Source organism: Choristoneura fumiferana, chromosome Z (assembly GCF_025370935.1).
Source record: "Choristoneura fumiferana chromosome Z, NRCan_CFum_1, whole genome shotgun sequence".
NCBI lineage: Eukaryota > Metazoa > Arthropoda > Insecta > Lepidoptera > Tortricidae > Choristoneura > Choristoneura fumiferana.
In genome coordinates, this window is record NC_133472.1 from 13014010 (window position 1) to 13037580 (window position 23571).

Consider the following 23571-nt stretch of genomic DNA (forward strand, 5'->3'; position numbering starts at 1 on the left):
CGAGGTTAAGCCGTTTCTGAGATTAGCGTGTGCAAACACACAGACAAACAAACAATAATTCTAAAAATCATTGTTTTGGGTTCTATTGCGCAAATAAATACCCCTGGTAACAGTTTTTCTCAAATATTTTCAATTTACAGACACCGACTTGTTACAGATTTATTAAATATTATAGATATAGATTAATGTGTTTGCGGTACGTTGCTGGTGTGATTAACTACATAATGTTAAAAATAACATAGCAAAATAAAAAAAAAATGTTTAATGTAAAATTTACATGGACGAGTTTACTAGTAAACACTTAATTTATTGTTCCTGTTACAGGATACCCTTGGCTATGTGAATAATACGTACCTATGGTGGCGCGTGTAGGTGGTTAAAAAGGTTATCTCTTTTATTTAGTTTACTTGAACTGGTTGAATTGTCAAAAGTGGCTCCGTAAACGCATACTTACCAGTTTAACAAAACCACTAACATAAAAGAGGATAGCGACTGGCCCTCAGTCAGTCAGGCTCGGAGTCTCCGCGCGATACAACGTTGCGTGACGCTGTCGCACTTCATCAACACGCCCACTCTTTTAAAACACTTATTCACAGCTGTAATAGTAAAACAGATACATCAATACAAGAAAACAAAAACGAGAGACATTCACAACGCCCTGTTGCTGCGGAAAATTTTTTGTTATAAGGATTTCACGGACGGTGAGTCAAGTTACTTATATTTTTATGTTAGCAAGCCTTAATTCCTCGACATTCATTTTTTTCGAGGCCGTATTTACTTAGTTAAACTAAGGCTTTATTTGCTAACAGGTCCAGTCTTTTACCGGGTTATTTAGGGTATCAAATCGTATAGCATTTGTTTATGTTAGAAGTTATTCGGCGCTGATTATTTTTCATATTAAATATTGTTTTAATTTAGACGCACTGCATAAAACAAACAGCAGTTAACCTGCCTTGTGTAACACATATGTATGTATGACTTGACTGCGAGTGTAACCGTTCGCGGGAGCCGCTCATTATACACGCTTTCTAATTTACTTTGACGAATCTTTAGTCGTGTATTATTAACTGCGAACAATGTTTACCACCTAGGTTTATGTCAATTGTACAATTAGTTGGGGGGCTTTGTAGGATAAAACAGAAATAATTTAAACGGAACTGGTTTCAATGATACTATTTATTAAAATGCAACGTGTATTTGCTATAGCGAATGACAAAAACTCAGTTGGAATACTCGTAGTAAGGAAAAATCGCCAAAACAGCCATGGAGGTACGCGTCTCCTCTTTTATTACGGCATGCTTTGTATTTTAAATTACTAAAGTTAAGGTCACACTGAGATTGTCCGGCATTATAGCAAACGCGTCGATATCTTAGGTAATAAATCGTAGTGAACGAACTTATGATGCGCTGTTGGAACTGCTCAATCCACGCAATAAGTATCTATAGTAACTCGCTTTGCACCTTGATAAGTATAATTATACGAGTAGGTACGTATAAGTCTGCTGGGGTCTTTACTTAAGTGAGAACACACAGACAGCTGAAAGCTTTTTACCGAGGCATGACATCTGCATAAGTACTTGGAGAACCACTCATTGTAAGTAGGTAGCCTGTAAACGTTTAAGAGTTTACTGACTTCGCTAAATTATTATTTTTAGTAGGTAACTACCTAATATATCACACGCAAATATATACACAAACAAATATATTATCCAATATTACATGCGGGCTATGCCCGGATAAGTATTGAGTTGCACATTTGGAGCTATGACGCGCAAAGTTCTCTATCTCTAAAGATTAGGGATGGGCCGAAATTCGTATTACATTCGGTTTAACCGAATTTCGGCAGCTTGAGCCTAACTTCGGCATTCGACCGAAATTCTGTTTAAATGCCGAACATTTGGCACTAGAAAAAAATAACCTACTTGTACTATTTTGACTGAAATTAATAGATACCATGTGTGTCATATCAGTAAAATATGCAACAAAAATTAAATAAACCTTTTGTTTTAATAAATCTTACAATTACAATTCGTAAATGGAATTAAAAAATAATCGTAAAAAGAATTTCTTTGCTCATTCGCGACCTTAGCAAAAAAAGCTAAAAGCTAGTTAGCTTAAAGGTCGCGGGTGAGCAAAGAAATTCTTTTACTCGTAGTTCATTGATATGGACCTCCGCAAAGTAACGCATGATTCAATAAATTATTTAAAAAAAACTAGTTTTTGGTTCACAATTTTCACAAACCAAACATTGAGAAACATTAAATACCTATCTTTAATCGTTAAAGGGTGTTTATAACAATCAAATTTAACAATATTTTTTTATCTATCTACTCGTATTTAAAATTCACTGAAGGCATGTTGTTGGACCGAAGTTCGGCCGAAGTTTTAATTTTAACAGAATTTTCGGCCTAAGTTCGTATTCGGTTCAAACCACATTCGGCCCATCACTGCTAAATATATATTTTTTTGTATTTACTAACATAATTAAGTACCTCCCATTTAAATGATGACTCTTGAACCTCAATTTTGCGAAAGGAAGAATTCATAAAAATTAATACTTATCTTTTCCAAGTAGGTTTAATAAAGCTGTGCATTTTTTGACTAATATTTAGCTACTTATATGACTATATGTGAATGTGACAGTTAATACTCGTATCTCCAAATAAACCGCAATATTTAAAACTATTCATTTATACTAACTCATCCAAAGTGTACAAATTGTTCAGGCCATTTGATCTGAGATTTACAAGTATGTCGCAACACCTAATACTTAAGCTCTTTTTTTTTCTAGTGTGTAGTGTAGGTACCCACTATAAGGTAGTTTTTGAGAAAATCCTTCACTTCCGGTCAATAATTTAAGGTCATTTTAAGAGTCATGTGACATCATTACGAAACACATCGTGTAGCCGTTTATCCGTAGAGAGAGGCAACATAGTCTGTCAGTTCTGAAATTATCGGAAGTGCAGTACCCTTAGTGTAAGTTTTCGGTTACAAAATACGTCTCGATCGCGTTCGCGTTTAAATTTCAATTGGTCTGGAAACACGAACAGTACCCTTAGTGTAAGTTTTCGGTTACAAAATACGTCTCGATCGCGTTCGCGTTGAAATCTCAATTTGTATGAAAACACGAACATCGCAAACGTTCCGCTAGAGGCGCTGTTCGTGTTTGTATACAAATTGAGATTTTAACGCGAACGCGATCGAGACGTATTTTGTAACCGAAAACTTACACTAAGGGTACAGGATTTTCTCAAACTTCCGGTAATTTTAGATGCGATAGTCTTTTGATTCTCGCTTAGCACAACTTTTTCCACCGTGTGCCATGCATCTTATCGTGATGTCATGTTACGTAGGCACTTTGGGGCTGGGCTCACGGACTACTAACGGACATTTGAGTATATGGATGGATGGCCTGAAAAATTTGATCGCTAACTAAATCTTTAGGTACTTAAACTATTTTGTTGAGGATGGAGGACAGGCCAGAACCAGGGTTGTTAACGTTAATATGGCTCAAAGATGGGGATAATTGGTTTGATATAATACTATAATAATTTATACTTATAATAGAACTATGTTAATTATCAGAGTAGTAGTTATCTATCCTAGCTGATTATATCAGCTACAATGCGTGAGTCAGAGTAGATAGATCTACCTGTTAATCCCATGTTTTATATTATAACTAATATCGCTAAACTTCACGCTCTACATTTGAAAAGACCAGAGGGTGTGCCAACAGATTAGGTATCTACTTGGTTTAGACGAAACCTGATTAACACTAGACGTCGAGAAAGATATTCGAAAATCAATAAATAATCGAATGAATGACAAAATGAACATCAACCATAACATTTTATCTAAATAATTGGATAACACATAACTGTTCTCTATACATACCTATACTTAGCTGCATCTTCAAACTGCTGCGTTTGGCTTGAACGTCACTTGGAATATTGGAAATTATGTTGAATATAAAGGAATCGCAAAACCATCGTACGTTTCTTCGCTGGAACTTTAGTAATCCAATTGTCTGTCGGAACAATGACTGAAACTAAATACGTATTTATAAACATTTTAGAATGCAGAAAGTGTTAAGTTTTGTTAACTCTGGTAATGGTAACATAACGACTCGGTGTGATGGTCGATAATATGAAGATGATGAGGTCGATACCCACTACTGAGTGGAGTATGATTGATATTCCGGTAACGCAGCCCCGCTCGTTGTGGATCTTATGCAAACGTTACGTGTGCGGCCTCGTTTTTACTGAAAAACTATTGAGTAGACACCTTGAGAAAATTTAAAACTTTGCAATAATTTCAGAAGATTAGTGACAGTTCTTGCTTTTCAATGCATTGGGTATGTAACAATTCACGTGTCCTTAGGTAAATTCAAATTAATTTTAAGTACTCGTATGCGTCTTATCTATAGGTACAAACAGTATTTTGTATATACGAATCTAAAACACAAACAATCTAATAATTGAAACGACGACTAATACGGTAAATCAGTACTTATACGTACCTACCTAAATATATGTCATTCCGCCGTTTAAATGGGCACAATGAATATCAGCATATCACTATTTAGAAATATTTAGGTAGCTACTTTTTCAGAAGATGGTGCAGATGGGTGAATACGCAGCGAGGTCAACATGAAGTCCGTCTGTTATTTGAAATAAAACGCTTCTTAGAATAACATTGACACTGTTTACGGTCCGGGTGTTGTGTAATAAATGTGCCGGTGGTGACGCGGCGAACTTTCTCCACGCGACGTGCTCGTCTCAGTGGGAAATCCGTACAATGATCAGCATTGTTCTGCAATCTGAGCGGGATTTCCTCTGAAGTTGGTACAGTCAACGTCATAAATAAGTGATCATTTCTGTACCTACCTTGTCGCTTTCAGTCGTTACACAATTTCGTATGGTTTTTCAAACATGACGTTAAAGTGCCAAGGTACAAAAGTGATCACTTATTTATGACGTTGACTGTACATAACCGTATCTGAGAAACCACTCTGCCTATCTTGCAACCATCGCTCACGGATGTAGGATAATTACCTACATACGTGCTTGAATCGATACTAAGTAAACTAATATGTATCTTCATAACCACAGATATTCTTAAACCATACCATTAATTCTCATTCTTTTGTAACTATCTACCTACTCTACCATTACCCATTATCCACGTAAAAAAAAAACACTTGAACAGTTAAATCACGCTTGTTGTTATTGTATAGGTACTTTAGGTTGAGATTTGTCAAATGTGTAGCAAAAATTATCATTAAACCGTGTTGAATTATGGCCAGTTTACATATCGATAACGATTTCATTGCAATGCGCCTGGGCGAATAAAACCACATTTATTTCTTGTGCAGTTATGCTTGGGGCATGGATTATATGTAATGTAGATATATTCGTTCATTCTATGATATACAAATGTTTAAAGGGTCATTTGTACTTGATAAGTTAGGTTAAGAACAGATTTTAATAAAACGTTTATTAAGTATACCTATTGTGACTAATTAGATTATTGTTAATGATATGGTAGATCAGTCTGCAAAAAGCAAAGCCAAATCGAAAGTTGTCAGCCGGTGATTTAGAGTAGGAGGGCAAGTGTGATGACCGTTTGATCAGTCTCTGGCGTCGGCAGACAGGCGCCCGCGCCGCCCACCGCGCCGGCCGCTGCTCTCGCGGCGCCCCGCAGTTCGCAGAGAAAGCGTGGTGAAAAGCATTAACCCGAGCCAGGTTCTGTCTCATCTCGGTTTCGACATTCGTTTGTTCAGCCGACCGGACAGGATTTATGAGTTCACAATGAAACATCCTAACCATATCTGGGTCGTGTTCATACAAAACAACATCCGTTGTTTCTCATTTATTTCGCTGTCCATGCACACTAGCAGTTAACTGTGTGCCCGAGGTGGTGGCCTAGTGGTGGGATAGTAGTTTAAGTAAACGATTGCACTAAATATCGTAAACCTAACTCTTATCCTATTACGTAAATAGGTAGAAAGGTACCATCAGCCAAATAAGTGGTCTACCAATTTTTAAACAAGTTCCTATCAAATGAATATGTCACTAAAGTCGAACTTTTAAGTTGACAGACATGTCTATTGGCATTATTGTTATATAGCATGCAAACGATTATCAGATTTAGGGTAGTAGACCACATATTTGGCTGATGGTGGTACCTGCTTACCTTAGTACGCAGGTGTGAATCAGTGCATTGCAAATTGATTCAGGTGGCGCTGATGGCAAGCTGCCCACCTAACTACGTAAGTGAAGTACAGCCAGCAAAGAATTAGCCATTGCTTCGGCATTTCAATTGGTCTCAATAACCGTGACCTGAATCGGGGCCAATTCTTCAAGTTCACATATAGATGTAGGTAGGTTCTGTTACTGCAAAAAAGCAAATGTTACCTATTTATATGAGTCGCTTAACTTGAAACTCAGATAAATCCACTCTAACCATTTGGGAGACCCTGTTCGGCAAATTCAGCATTCAAACCATCCGTTCGTTACAAAAATTACCTAAATGTTTATTGGATTTACCTTCATTTGATATAATATATAATCGATTGCAATTTATCTATCTTTGAAAAAACTGAGTGGGGATTTGTATAATTTTGATTTAACATACCTGGATACTGGATTCTAGATTTCATAAAAACTGTAAAAAAACCAAACTTCTTTCTTTCTTACCTACATCTGAAAAAAAAAACCGGCCAAGAGCGTATCGGACACGCCCGAAATAGGGTTACTTAGCCTTATAGGGTTACGTAGCCTTATAATAGGGTTACTTAGTTACGAAACAATTAAGTAATAGCTTTCTAAAGATTTCGTATTTTGTACGGAATATTCCAAGTTTAGGTATAATTTTATACCTTAGGCTGCTATTTACTCTTAAACTACTAATAATTCTCAAGCAAACTTAGCCGTTATAGTTTTCCTTGAAAGATTGATATACTTACCATCCCGAATTTTTCAATTTTTTTCCACCCACCTGTTTAGATTTTAGAGGGGGGGGTGGACGCTCGATTTTAATGAAAATTTGCACTTTAAAGTTTAATATTTCGCAAACAAAGCACTGAATCGAAAAATCGCTTTATCAAACCCCAAATGGTTTTAAAGGACCTATCCAACGATACCCCACACTACATGAGATTTTGGATGGAGGTTGGATGAGAAAAAACAAATCGCCCCCACTTTACGTCTATTTATCTGATTTTGATAAAATATTATGATTTTAACTTTTTTTTTATCAATAACCACACGGAGTTGTACTTAACCGATAAAATGAAAAAAAAAACTAGTTTTAACCTTTTATTTAATAAAATTTTAAAAAATGACAGAATTTGATTTACCCGAGTTTGAAGTTAAGCGACTCATATTGCAAACGAGTAATTTCGTGAGCATTTGGATCGTAGCATTTTAGTATTTAGATTTAAATAGGTATTTACCTAAACGTTTTCGGTCTGATGGGCACAATCTGAGCCAACAAGACAACATCATAAATCATCATCATCACTGACATGACTAGAGAGCGGATTTGAAGTAGCGATTACAAGTTTTAATACAAGTACGTATTCATTTTTATGTGCGTAATAAATAGGATCTATTATGTTTGAGTTGTATAAAACTCCTTTAATTAGAATAAAATATTTTTCTATACATATAGTTTGTTGCAAAAATAACATTTATTGAATTTAATTATCTATAAGATTGCATTGCCGCCGGTAAGTAAGTAAGTAGGTAATAAGATAACTATAAGACCAATAAACAATGTGATATCTAATGAATAAATCTATCTATCTATCTAGCCAATCACACTAGTCATATTCATATTAAACTTTGTAATCACTACTTCAAATCTGCGCTCAAGACATGACACAAGGGCATTGTAGGACTAGTATGTAGCCCGTTTAGAAAGGGAAACCAAATAAAAATAGGTATACCGACACTATGGCTTCTGATGCTCATTTATTAGGTATACTTAGAAACAGACAATATTTTCAGAAATGGAAAATATGACATCAGTTCTAAAGCTGTTAAGGAAAACCACAGGATCGTAGTAAACAATAAAGTAACAGTCACGTATGTTATTCTGCTTCACAATAACTAGTAGGTAACTTAAGTAAACAATACAAATTCCCTTAAATTCTGTAGGTACCGTTTAAATAAGTAGGTAGTACGAGCACACAAATGCGAAATAATTCGATCGATGTCTGACAAACTTTCCCTTTTAACCGACTTCAAAAAAAGGAGGAGGTTATCAATTCGGTTGTTTTTATTATCATTTTTCTTTTTATGTTTGTTACCTCAGCACTCTGTCGTGTGTGAACCGATTTGAAATTTTTTTCGCGTTCGTATAGGAATAGCTTCAATTAGGTCCCATAAACACCAAATCAGGATCTGATGATTGGATCCTAAGGAAAACAGGGACACTGGTAATTTTTTGGATATGTTTAGTAGTAACTCGTGCATTTGCTTTTGAAAATCATCATTTGGTGAAGTGGAACTGATGATGAAGACCACAAGTATTTCACGGGTTGAATTTCAATTACTTTAACACAGTTGCTAATCCATTTATGTTCATCGTAATGTATATGGTAAAATGGAACGGGTGGTGAAGTACCAGACTCTTCAATAATGAACGTCTCTGCATCGGGAAAAACAATCTTTCGTAAAAGGTGACCAGCAGTTGTCATTAAATCATTTGTATCTTAAATAATTTACACTAAAAAGTGTGAACAAAAAATTGAACCGACTACAAAAAACCATGAAAATAATTTTCTACCAGTCTGAAGTCGGTGCCTCAGCACGAGCCAGCAGGAGTGATTGAAACCCAATATATTTTATAGTTATAGTATGTATTTAGGTGAGGTCCACCTGCTGGCTCGTGCTGAGGCACCGACTTCAGACTGGTAGAAAAGTATTTTCATGGTTTTTAGTAGGTAGTCGGTTCAGTTTTTGGTATAATTTTTTTTCACGCTTTTTAGTGTAATGGTAGATACCTAGTCTTTGAAAGTCTTCGTTTTTCAATTTTATCTGTTACATATAAGGCACAATAATACAGATGTTTAAAAATCCAAGGAACTAAAAGAATGTCTTTGCTCACCCGCGACCTTATGATAGCTAAGCTTATACAAGATATACACTATGCTACCAGATGTTAGACACACATTTCTAACTATATCTAACTATCATAAGGTCGCGGGTATGCAAAGAAATTATTTTAGTTCATTTATATGGACCTCCGCAAAGTAAAGCCTGCAGGGCTACCACGAAACTCGAAACTCGAAGTTCGTATCGTACCGGCCCTCTCGCTCTCGTATTAAATAGTATAAGTGTCAGCAGGACCGCACGACACGAACTTCGAGTTTCGTAGTAGCCCTGCTGATTCAATAAATTATTTTAAATATCCAGAATGTATCAGGTTGTTGACTCCAAGTGTAGTCACGCCTTTGACGCGGTACTTTGAACATCGATTAATGTATGGAAGCATTTGTAAAGCACGATGTGTTCAGTCAAATTATTCGTATCACCTGCTGAAATATTTCTAAAGACTTTAAAAAGACCTCGTATAATGTAATTGTAGAGAAAATTCAGATTTGCATGAATTTAGGTGACTGATATGCGTCGACACTTAGGTAATTCTAACTATAGGTATATAACTGATTCTTTTGTTTCAGGTTAAAAATGTTAAAACTAGTGGTCATCGGTTTTTTGGTCTCCTCGACTGTGACTAGCCAGTGCTTCTACAAAGATGACTCATCCAAAAAGCTAGACCCAGAAGCTCGGACGTCGCTTTACAGGGGCCAACTGGAATTCACTTTGAATTTGTTCAACAAAATAAACGAGGCATATCCTGAAGACAACATTTTCTTTTCGCCGTTCTCGGTGTACCACTCCCTGCTGTTGGCATACTTCTCCTCTGGAGGGCACACGGAACAGGCACTGCAGCAGTCGCTGCAGATATCACACACGCTGGTAAAAACTTTTTTTAAGATGGCCAGATGGTAAGCTCGACATCCCGTGAGGACTCTCCTTGGTTGCTTCGGTAAATTTTCAAGATTTTAGCGTTACCGCAATAGAACAAACCGAACATTTTGATAATTTACTCTAGTGTAATGACATTAGTTAACCAACAGGTCTTAACCACGGATGAAATTCCGACTTATACAAGATAATCTCTATAACGTCGCTGAGACTATTATTTTGAAAGAAATACGAAAGTACCTACCTAACACCTAAAGTGAATACCTACTTAAAGTAAACAATAATAGCTTCACCTATTCATAGCAAATGTTTTTTCGAAGACTGTTTAGATTGATATTTTGTGCCGGTTTAAGTGTTCAAATACCTACTATTAAATTCACAATTACCTATTTTGCAATTGTTGTAAATATTGTTATTAATGTTAGAATTTACCTTTTAAAAGTACTTAAGTAAATGCTATGACGGCAAGTCTCGGGTTTAATGAAGTATTTAACTAATTTTTGATAGCAGAATTTTTGCTGGTTTGATATTGGTTGTCGTCAGAATGACTTGCAACTTACCTGCTTTAAAACGCAATTATTGAAAGATTTGTTGTGTTGTAGGACAAGATCAACCTGATGACAGCGTATAAGGTGGACAAGCGTTCACGAGCAACCAACAATAACAGCGCCAGCTACGAGTTCACCAGCGCCAACAAGTTGTTCGTGGATGATGCGCTTAACGTCCGCCAATGCTTGCTCGACGTCTTCGGCGAGGAGTTCGAGAGACTTGTAAGATTATTGACTTGAAACAGAGGGCCCATTTTAAAAACTTACAAGTTTAATGACCACTTACGAAAAATATAAATGAATCTGGTTTAAAATTAATATTAATTATTATTAATTAATGAATTGTTTTCTGTATCGCTTACTATTTCTGGTGTACAATATTTTATTGTATTATATTGTATTGTAATTACCAGTTTCGGTCATTTTGACTCTACTTAACTCAGCATAAACTAAACAGGTATATATTTTTTGCTATATGGTTAATATTTTTTTAGAAGTTTGTTATGATATTATTATACTATTTCTTTTCTTTTTATTTTAATAATTGAGAGCTACTCAGTTTGCATTAAAAATGTTGAACATTAAGCTACGTCAAGCGTACTAAATTGAGATTTCATAGCTGTAACGATTTTCAGTGTGAAAAGGCATGAAGGGCAGTTAATCCTTTTCTTTGGTTTAATTAATGAGTTTTTTACCTCGTTTACAGAACTTCCAGGATAATCCCGCGGAAGCGCGCGAGTTCATCAACAACTGGGTTGCTCGAGTCACGAAGAACAACATCAAAGATCTGATCCCCGCGGACGGGATTGGGCACTCTACCAAACTGGTACTAGCCAACGCTGCCTATTTCAAAGGTGTCTGGGCTTCCAAGTTCCCCGCCGAAAGGACAAAGAAAGAACCTTTCTTCGTTTCCGAGACTCGTCAAACCCTCGTGCCTTTCATGAAACAGAAAGGAACTTTCCATTTCAGTAAGTACCCATTAGACTATTTCTTCTAAACCTCAAATGAAAGCGGACAGTAGATAGCCGCTAACAATGAATAACTTTAACTTTCTGTACGCAATTATTATTTTTAATAGTCTTCATTTTAGAAACACCACAATTTTATAAAAACGGTGAATTTTCAACAATACATATTATGTGTTAGTCAAACTATTTTTACAATAACAGCAAAGCGCTTGGTATTTACTCAGGAGAATTACTTAATATCAGCTGCTACCTGAAACTTCGTCTGCGTCGTACATAAATCTTACACTTTTCAGGGATAAAAAGAGGCACGTGTTCAGGAATACTTAGAGTAGCTTTATATTACTACGTGAAATATATTTCTTATCAGTTCTGCAGTTTCGCTCATTATTCCTATGTACATATAAACACATGAACAAAGAAGTTTGACCTCTATTTAATATTAGAATTGATTTCTATCTTCCTATGCTCTTTTGATTACTGTGTACCTTTCGATGTAGGTATCATTTGTAGAACCATTACTAAGATCTGATTTTCGTAAGATACCTAGCCAGATAATAATTTCGTTGTTGCAGTGGTGAGCGACGACTTGCGTGCGCAAATTCTGGAGCTGCCTTACAAGGGCAATGACATCAGCATGTACATCCTTCTGCCTCCCTACGCCATGAAGGAAGGTGAGTACCTAACTAAACTAGATGGTAAGCCAAAAGTCGGGTATAGTTATGTTTGCTGATGACACGTCTTTACTGTTCAAGGTTAGTAGAAAAGACACCGACTTCATTGAACCCAATGAAACCCTGTCCGTGATATCCGCATGGTTTGCTGCCAATAATTTGTTACTAAATCCTAAAAAAAACCAAATGTATTAAATTCCCGTTGTTAAATTCATCTAACTCGAATTCAGTTTCTAATATAAACTTAAATGGTCAAACTATTGAATTTGTAAAATCAACAGTATTTTTAGGAATAAAGCTCGATTCTAAACAACAGTGGGGACCTCACCTCACGTCGTTTATGGGAAATTGCATAAGTACGTTTTCCAAAAATATTACAAATGAAACGGATACAAAATTCAGATCTATTATCAAGAAGACATTAATATCTAAGGCGTATTATAAAGTTAATGATTATATCACGGACAGGGATATTTGGAAATAATTCCGATCCGCATTAGCGATCCCTTCATATAGCGAACCTACTGTGTTAAAAATAAAATTTTGTTAAATACTTGTGATGTATATGTCGGCGGCCGATCGTAAAATCCGCCAGATCACGAAATTCCTAGGCATATCGTGAAATGCCGCCATTTCATGAATTGGCTAAGGGACATCCGCCATATCGTTCAAAACTCGCCGTTTAGCTATTTGCCTAGTGACGTTTAGGCAGATTATGAAATTCCTAGGCATATCATGAAGCGCCGTCATTTCATGATTTGGCCAGTTTAGGCAGATCATGAAATTCCTAGGCATATCATGAAACGCCGCCATATCGGTTCTGGCACTTCGCCCGCAGCTGCCGCGGCACGCTCGCTTCGCTCGCTCGGCTCGTGCGTCGTGATCACAATTAATACTAACCACTCCTCGCTTCGCTCGTCGTACCTAAATTTTTCTATATAAATAAATAACAACTAGTGAATACTTTATTTGTCAACAAAATACTAACCTCTAAAATACGGGCAGACGTCCATGGTTTTTTCATATTGTGCACAGAATCCGTTTGATTCACATAAAAAGAACTGAGCTGATGTTCAAAAGCTTCTTTTGCACTTCTATTTTGAATTCAATCACTAGTTTCGGTTTAAGGATCATTTTGTTGCGACGCCGACATTTTTCACGCGCTAAACAAACACGACCGGTCAGCTGGTCACGGCCGCCATTGCATACATATAGATATCATTTAATAATATTGTAAATCTGATTAAAAAAAATATACCTCGTTGAGTTTCTTGCCGGATTCTTCTCAACAGAGGTTTTTCCGAACCAGTGGTAGATTTTTTTTTGACATTTATAAGTGCTTGTTATAGCCTAAATTTAATAAAGATATTTTGACTTTGTCTTTGACTTTTAGACATTTCAATGTTGAAAATAGCCTGAATGGCTTCGAGAAAAGTATGGTACGGCCGTGCCTTTGTTCTTGTTTTGCTCGACTTGGCGGGGGCACTACCGTGCCCCCAGATTATAAACTTCCGTTCACGCTACCTATTTGACAGAGTCTGAACATCGTACTCATACTTTAATCAGCTTCAGCTTAAGGTAGGTACCTACTAGAGCTTAAACTCTTTCCATTATTAATTTAACTGCAAAAAGCTGTGGCAATGACACCAATAGACATCTCTGAGTAAAATAGTTGAACATTACATGTGATGAAACATACATACCTACCTGAATCCTGAAAATAAGAAGTAAATCTCGAACATTTAATAGAAAAATATTTTGCAATTCATTCAATGCGTCTAATGTTGAGTACAAACGAAGACATACCGAACTGATTAAGTACTAAAATCAGAACAAAGAGTAGGTGTTATACCTACATGACCCTACCCACAACTAAAAATATTCTTACCATTGCCATTCTCAAAATAAATTAAATACATAATACGTTTTTGCAAGCTTTCCACTAACTACTTTCATATTACTTTTTTATTTGTTTATACAGTCGGATTGACTCAAAAGTCGGTAAATGTGATCAAATACCAGCAGGCAGTAAAAATTTTTTTTAGTGACATCTATGAATGTAACCAAGTTGTTGGTTCCAGGAGTGGTGGACATCATCGCGAACCTGACGCCTGAGCGCCTGGCCGCAGTCGTCGAGGAGAGTTACATGGGCCGAGAGGTTATCGTCGAGATACCCAAGTTTACCATGGAGAGGAGTCTGCCCTTGAAGCCTGTAAGTATCTCTACGGGCTTAATCGTACAGGCTGCAGCAAAAGTAGATGAGCAGTTACGGCTCAAAATGATCTACACACGACTCTACTGCCAAGGTTATTGTGTGTAGATCGTTTTGAACACCGTAACTGCTCATCCACTTCTGCTGCTGACTATAAATTATGGGCCTTCGAGATCTGTCGCAATTGTAAAATTACCGTAGAGCTAAGTTTGGTATTCCGGGAAATATTACGTTAGACGTTGATCTGGATAAAACAGAATCCTTCTATTTGCAGACTCATGAGTCTCATGCTCATCACACTTCGTGATAGCCTCGTTTGGCTTGCCTAGATGCCGTATGCGTATATTGTATAACTTCACTTAGTATAGTAGTAGGCAAAGTGGGTAACCATTGTCATCACAATGATATAAAGCAAATAGTGTTTTCTACATGTGTGCATTAAATTTTGATTACAAGGGACAATTTCATCAAAATGTCAAAATTTCATAAAAGTCGGGATATATTTACAAATCAGATATTCAGGTGGGTGCCCTTCGCAAGGTCTAAATTTTTTATTCCTAAAATCTTTTGGTCGATATTGTTTGGTATAATACTGTATGGTAAGTATACTTATTTTTTTGCATTAAGTTTTTTTGCATACAATTTTTTTCCTGGAGCACTTTTGGTCTATAATTGTTTAGTCTAAAAATTTTCTAATATTCAATGTCTTAAAATTAAAATACTGACAGTGAGCATTTTTATTCCAATTCGACAAATTAGCTTTCATTCGCTGTTCTTACGACTATGTTTAAGGGGAAAAAACAACGTGTAACATTTTTACGTTTATTGAGAAAATTAACCAAAAGGTATTAATAAAAGTAGGTGAGTGTATTACATCAAGGTAATATAAGTTGCAACCGCCGTCAGGAAATCAAATTTCTTATTATAATTCATTCTTTTCTTCAAAATATTACATCTTTTTCTTAGCTTACACTTTTATACTAGGCACTTAATTTATCAGCGTGAAGTAAGAAACATTTTTAATCCTACGAAGGTTTTTGAAAAAATAATTGAATATTTTATACTTGGATAGGCGAAACAGTAAAGGGGGCTCGGGGGGCGGAACCCCCGCAATAAAGAAAACCCAGGTAACATGATTGCTCAACTATAGGTTAGGTTAGTAATTTACCAGGAGCGAAGCGCCTTAACTAGGCGGAATAGGAGCTCCGCGAAGCGGAGCTCCGTCGACTTCGCCTCAGAGTCGTTAAATTCATATGAATATTTGCTATCCATATATAAAATTAGTGGTAACAATATTCGGAATAACAATTTTACACCTATAATACAATCGACAGAACAATGTTATACCATAAAAATGTTATACTAAACAATTTATCGACCAAAAAATATTATGAAAAACAATTTGAACCAAAAAATTTTAGACAATTCAATCTTTAGACAAAACGTAGTTATGCAAAAAAAATGGAACCGACTACAAAACCCTTGAAAATATTTTTCTAGGTAAATACCTACTAGCTCGAAGTCGGTCACTCAGCACGGGCCAGCAGGAGTGGAACAATAGTCATCTACCTCATCTACATACTATGGGTTTAAATCCCTCCTGCTGGCTCGTACTGAGTCACCGACTTCGAGCTAGTAGGTATTTACCTAGAAATCTTTTTTTAAGGATTTTGTAGTCGGCTCCATTTTTTTTTGGAGTCGGTTTTACTTTTTTGTTAAAAAAATCTTTATTTCTCACTTTTTAGTGATTCGTAGCCAAAGTACGTCTCACAACGATTCCACTAAGCCCAAACACGGCTTAGTTACGTTGTTTTATAACAGAGTTCCTTTGCCTATCTTCCGGCTTCAGCATCAGATCAGTTCGAAAGAATCATTAACTTAAAGCTTCTGCTTAGTCGCTTATCTAGGTATATTAATTATGATCGTTTATAGACGAGCGAGTATTACTCGTACCTAGCTTTGACGAGTTCCATTGGTCATCGACGGTCTTCTTCATCAGTTTCAGTTTACCAAATGATACTTTCTGAATGTAAATGCTTATCTTAATGCTAAAAATGCCAAAATTGCCATAGGTGTGCCTATAAAATTTGAGGTTTGCCCTCGATTTCCCTAAGATACCATCATCAGATCTTGACTTGGTGACAATGGGACCACCTCAGAAGAGTACCTACTCTTTCGAACAAAGAAAGAATTTTGAAAATTGGTCCACAATTGACTGAGTAATCGATGAACATACCTAATAAAAAAATACAAACATTGGAACATATAACTTTTTTGAAGTCGGTTAAAAATATGTTACGAAACAATTATGCAAAACAATTTTAGACCAGCCGATATACAGCCATTCAGGTATTTAAGTCAACGTTTTTGTTATTATACAAGTTATGGTAGAGTCTTATTATACATTCTATTTTTTTAATTAAATACTGAAGTAAGTTTTTGTACAGTTGAGTTCATAAACTTGTGAACAAAAATTTGATCAAAAATATCTGAACACGCTTCAACGCCGTTAACAATAGAGTCGTGTTTAGATATTTTTAATCAAAATTTTGCTCACAAGTTTATGAACTCTACTGTATAGACCTTTCGATTCCAGGTCGGTTTCTTAAAATATTATGAGCAATTGTTCATAAGGCGGAACGCACTTCCTCTACAATAGCTGAAGATGCTGTTGTCTCAGATATGCTTGACTTATCTTATGTTTATACAAGTTAAAAGTTAATTTTTAGGCCGGCAACGCACCCGCAGTCCTAATAATAATTTAGGTGTACATAGGCGGTGGTGATCACTTACCAGGTGACCCGCATGCTCGATTGCCAGCTATTTGATAAAAAACTATGATAAAAAATAGGATTCATTTATTCCAATTTTGATTAAAATTTAACAGACACAGCCACAGATAACTGTTTTAATTACTAGGCACAGACAATTAAATTTGGGTTAATTTAGCACAAAATAAGTGAGCGGCTAAGATCAATTAGTGTACTTTCTTACAATACTATACAATGGCTCTTGAACACTATAATATAGTAAACAATACAGAAAATACAGGTACATATAATTTTCCCAAGGCAAGCCATAGGCGGCCTTATCTTTTCAGAGAGATCTCGTCGCAGTTGCAATACCGCAAAAAATTCCAAGGTAATAAAAGATTACTTACATGGTTTATTTGTTTCAGATCTTGTTGAACCTGGGTGTGGGCGATCTCTTTAACAGTACGTCTGACTTCAGCACTCTGACAGACCAGCGCGTCAATTTCGACGACGCTGTCCACAAGGCCAAAATCCAAATCGACGAGGAAGGTACGTAGCCGACTTGAACAGGCGCTTTTATACTATGCTCGAACAATTTTATTAACAGAGATAAGATAAAGACCCAGATTACGTAAGATAAGATCCAAATTTTTACAAAATATTTCTTGTATACCCACTTTCCCATTTTTTTCTCGGACCCGTACCTATTTAAAGCCATAAAAAAATTATTAATAATAATCGTCAAAATAGGATATTGTTATTGCTCTTATGATGGAATACCGTGACATTACATGGAAAAACACCAGGCTTTTTGAAAACGGCCATGTGCACGGTTAATCTCTGATTCAGGCTCTTGTTTTGGAATATGCCATAGAAAAGTTGTAATATCAACTTTCCAAAGATACTTGTTATTTTACCTTCGCATTTTTTTTGCCATGAGCTTGCTACACAACGATTTGGCTAGAGCTTTTCTAATTTGAAATGACGCACCCTTCCACTGCATTTACGCACACGAGCAATTTTAAAATACGGGCGACATACACACATTGACATAAGTATATATTTTTTTATTAAACTCAGCAACATACGAGTAGGTAAACAAGCTGTAGTTTCGCATGGCAAGGGACCAAAACATCTAAAAATGTTGAATTAAAAAAAAACACAACCTGGTTTTTCTTTTTCTTCAAAAAAAACTGCCACAACTTCCGATAATACGACATCGACAAAAAAATGCGTCAACGTAGAAGTGCCTGAGTCTAAAAGTGATAGTAATCTAATAAGAACTGAGGAGACAGGAATACGCAGCAATTTTTTTAAAATGATGATAATGTCACATCGGCCGAAATAAACTGGGCAAATACAAATGGTTTGCGATAGAATTTCAATTAATTTCTGTGCTGTTCAAGTTTTCCAGAGGGATACCTACATATCTACTTTTCAAATGACATCTAATCCAAACTTAGCTCGATATTTTGACACCAGTCGTTGCAGTTCTGGGCATTAAAGAGTGGCACCATAAAAACAGTCAACGAAAAAGTGAGCATGTTCGGTGTGAAGTGAATTCCCATCAATCGGATCTAGTTTAGTATCACGGGCAGAAAAAAAAACATATAACCTGCTTTGAAATGTACATGATTGGCCAGGGAAATTAAAAAATGTGGCCAGGTAAAATCAGGGAAAAGTCAGGGTTTTTTTTTGGATTTAATGGACACCCTGAATAAACGGGTAATGTCACCCGAGTTTTCATTTCGACTGCGGGGAAAGTAAAATAGTACAAAAAATGAGAATAAAATTAAATTGAATTTCAGTATTCAATAAATTTAATTTACTTATATCCAACCTCCAACGGTACCTTTTCGACCTGGTCACTTGCTACGGCCGAGTATAAAAAAAATGGAGTTGGTCACGAGCAAGGAGCTTATATACCTACAAAACTGGAGGTTGAACGCCGAACGAAGAAGTTTTGACCTTTATTATTTTTTTATATATTCCATCTCTTTCTTTCACATTTCACAAATGACATTGATCTCCTTCATAACCTAACTAAAAAAAGAGATGGAATATGTTCGTGACGTAATAAAGATCAAATTTCTTGTATTAAACGGATGTTCGGCGTTCAACCTCCAGTGTTGTATATAAGCTCCTTGGTCACGACGTGCATCTAGATGGCCATGCCGAAACGTGAAAAAAAGTGCCATTGACGTAACTCAATTATCTTCGACTCCGTGGCTAAAATTAAAAAAAAAATACTTTCCACCCTAGAGATGAAAACGCAATTTTCCACCCGGTTATCTACCCATGAAAATTAAACTTTCCGAACAGGAGAGATGAAATAGTAGATTGATAACCAAGGGTGGAAAGTGACCCATTTTACCCGAGATATTTCTGGCGCTCGATCGAAGTGAGAGCGCCAATAGTTCGAGGGGAAATGGGTAATTTTACCCGAGTTAGACACTACTTTTCATTTCGACTGTGAGGAATGTAAAATACTAGTAAAAAATGAGAACAATAATAAATTAAATTTACTGATATCCAACCTCCAACCTTTTCGCACTGGCCACTTGCCACGGCTGTCTATAAAAAAAATCGAGTTGGTCACGACCAAGGAGCTTGTATACAAAACTGGAGGTTGAACGCCGAACGGGGAAGTTGGACCTTTGTTACTTATTTATTTATTCCATCTCCTTCTTTCACATTTCACGAATGACTTTCTTAATCTAAATAAGAAAGAGATGGAATATATTCGTGACAATAAAAGTCAAATTTCTTGTTTCAAACGTATTTTCGGCGTTCAACATCCAGTGTTGTAAATAAGCTCGGATCACGACGCGCATCTAGATGGCCATGCCAAAACTTGAAAAAAAGTGTCATTGTCGTAACATCTTGACGTTGACGTATCTTCGACTCCGTGGCTTATCGTAAAAATTAAAAAAAAACTTTTCCTAGAGATGAAAACGGAATTTTCCACCCGGCTATCTACCCATGAAAATTAACTTTCCGAACAGGAGAGAAGTAAAATTAATAACATGTTACAACTATTATATACTATTACTGTTGTAAAACTATATACTACACAGGTAGACAAGTGTTATCCTATCGAACCAACCTTATTGCTGCCACAGTTCCACAAAAGCATTGTCTAGAAAATGTTCACCGTTTTATATGAAATTATTTGCAGGTACCGTCGCGGCTGCTGCCACAGCTATCTTTGGCTTCCGATCGTCGCGGCCCGCTGAGCCGAGCCGCTTCGTCGCCAACTTCCCGTTCGTGTACCTCATCTACGAACGCCCCACCAACTCGGTCCTCTTCATGGGCGTTTACAGGGACCCTAAAAAGTAAACAACACATGGTTTAACTCGGTCAACTATGAGAAGTAAAACGGGGTGACTATGGAAACAATTGAACATGTACAAGACTGCCCTTTGTCAGTGAGATTTTTATCCCATCAATCACTTTGCAAAAAAATTGGTTAAAATTAATTTACTGCAATTCCAAGTCACCTCTTTTACATGCAGGTATCTTGAAAGTAACTAATATTTAATTTATACTCAATGTGGGGTGTATTCGCGTGTACCTTTGCACCAAGACATTACTGAGATGAATGCTAATAAGTTTAAGTCTAAGAACACTTAAAAGGAGTGATCAACAGTGATCATTCATTACAACACAGTAGCAGCCTACCGTTTGGTTGTTTAAAAATATAGTAGTGTAAGTTAATCCAGTAAATAACTTTAAGAAGCCACAAGCTAAGTTAATCCCTTCATCATATAATATAAGCCTTGCCGAGCAATCAGCTATCTCTACAAATTTTAGTAACGCGTATGGCCGGCCGGCCGGCGTTTTCAATTAATGTGTAAGGGTGCAACCTTATGCAGCCGCTCGTCGCTCGTTTGCAGCGATAAATCTGGTCAAGTGACCCTATTTTGAATTCCCCGCTACTCAATAAAGTAGTGTCAAGTCGCCGCGTCGAACAGCAGCGTCAACATGGTTGCTTGCTTGATATAAGAAGTTTATTTGTTAATCTCATTTAGTAGCAGTCGTGGCAGTGGTACAAATAAAAAAATTGGAGTGAATGAAAACAAAAAAATAACAGTGTTTTTCCCGAAATTGAAGAGGGTTTTTAAGCGATAAAGCACAATACTTTCATCTTTGTCGCTATTTGTTACGTGACCAGATTTGACGCTGGAAACGAGCGTCGAGCGGCTAGGTACATGAGGCTTAATCGATTGAACGTTATTGTGATCTAGCACGTACGCACACACAGGGTCTCACATCGATAAACTGAACATTTTGAGCTTCAATGACAACGTAGAACCTATTTATTTTAATGACATGTTGTATAAACAGTTCCGTAGCTTCAATATTTGATTTAGCCCTTTCGAACCCAGCCGATACAATTGTGCGGGTTAATTACATTTGAATTTGAATTTGACATGGATTGTACATAAGGTCCACTGTCATAACTCTTACATTTGAATTTTGAACTTGACATGTATTGTACATAAAGTCCATTTTTGTAACTCTTTTCATACTCGGCTGGGTTCGAAAGGGTTAGCGATACTAGGCATAGAATGTAGAGAGTATATACATTACATAAATGTTAGATACTTAGTTAACGTTTTGTACCTACTTAGTTCAGCGTATCAAATGTAAGTGTTGAATTGAATCATTATTTATAATTTAACCGTTTCATGGAGTAAATCTACTTATGATAATTCTTTTGTATTAATATGACACGTACTTAGTTATGTACAGTCCAGTTATGCCGTTAACAATAGAGTCGTGTTCAGATATTTTTGATAAAATTTTTGCTCACAAGCTTATGAACTCGACTGTACATTGTTGAAGGCACAATTTTATTGAAAAATATCGTTTAAATTCTTCACACCAAACGAAACCTAAATTTCTTATCTAATTAAATGTAACAGGTAATTTTATTTATAAGATAATAGCAAAGATTAATCTTATGCAATAAGAGTAACAATAAATAGGTGTAAAAATTGCGTTTGATTTTCATTTGACCCTTTTAGAGTTCCGTACCCAAAGGGTGCCAACCCTATTACTGAGACTCCGCTGTCTGTCTGTATGTCTGTCTGTCTGTCCGTCCGTGTGTCACAGGGCTCTATCTCTTGAGCCGTAATAGTTAGACACTTGAATTTTTCACAAATTATGTGTTACTGTGGCCGCTATAACAACAAATACAAAAACTAAAATAAAGTTACAAATTAAAGGGGGTCGTCATACAAGAAAAGTGTTTTTTTTTTCAGAGTTTTTTGGTTGCTAGGCGTTATTACCGAGTCGCCTAGCAACGGCTAGCTATGTCGTTTGAATATTCACTTATAAGTTTGCGATTTTAATGTTGTTTTATAAAAGTTTCGATAATATACGTATACGAGTAATATAGTGACTGTCTGATTGTGTGATTCATTCGTTTTTGTGCAAAATTAATAAACCAATTTATGAACTACTAGCTTTTACCCGCGGCTTCGCACGCGTAAACTATTCGGTCTGGTAGTTGCAATTGAAATTTTCGGGATTTTACAAAATTCCCCTGGAAATTTCCAAAATTTATATCGTGGTCTTCATTGAGGTTGTGTTGTGAATAACTGTACAAAATTCAAGACTCTAAACCCAGTGCTAAAATTTCAAAAAATTTCCCTACCCAAATTCAAATTCAAATCATGTATTCAGTAAATAGGCCGCAATGGGCACTTTTGCACGTCATTTTTTAAAATACCATCGCTTTCGGAAAGACCATCATTGCCAAGAAGAATGCGCCGCAAGAAGCTTGGCTGAAAGTCATTTTTTCAAAATAAAATAATCCTACTAATATTATAAATGTGAAAGTTTGTGAGTGAGTATGTGAGTGAGTGAGTATGTTTGTTACTTCTTCACGCTGAAACGGCTGGACGGATTTGGATGAAATTTTGCGAAAAGTTAGTTTATAACCTGGATTAAAACATAGGATACTTTTTATCCCGGTAATCCCACGGGATAGGGATACAATCTCGAAATAACAACCTCTGGGCTTAGAGTCATGAAATTTGGTATGTAGGTAGTTGGACGTTTGGAATAACAGATAGGTGAGTTTTTGACCCGATATTCCCATTGGATACCTAGGGATAAAATCTTGAAATAACAACCGCAGGGCTTAAAGCCATGAAATTTAGTATGTAGGTAGCTGGCCCTCTGGAATAACACATAGGCTACTTTTTATCCCGATATTCCCACGGGATAGGGATAAAATCTTGAAATAGTAGCCGCTGGGCTTAGAGACATGAAATTTGGTATGTAGGTAGCTGGACCTCTGGAATAACACATAATCTATTTTTTACCCCGATATTCCCACGGAATAGGGATAAAATCTTGAAATATTTACCGCTGAGCTTAGCGTCATGAAATTTGGTATGTAGGAAGTTGGATG

The 23571-nt window shown here is 36.3% G+C and overlaps 1 protein-coding gene across 1 annotated transcript; it reads left to right on the forward strand.

Annotated features, from left to right (window-relative positions):
• The first annotated feature begins 490 nt into the window (after nt 1-490).
• On the forward strand, nt 491-22150 carry LOC141427903 (serine protease inhibitor 88Ea-like). The gene is made up of 8 exons (XM_074087505.1): nt 491-701; nt 9689-9986; nt 10598-10765; nt 11250-11511; nt 12084-12182; nt 14264-14394; nt 17573-17696; nt 20326-22150. The coding sequence occupies exons 2-8, from the start codon at nt 9696-9698 to the stop codon at nt 20484-20486; spliced, it is 1236 nt and encodes a 411-aa protein (XP_073943606.1). The 5' UTR covers nt 491-701; nt 9689-9695; the 3' UTR covers nt 20487-22150.
• Nucleotides 22151-23571: the final 1421 nt, after the last annotated feature.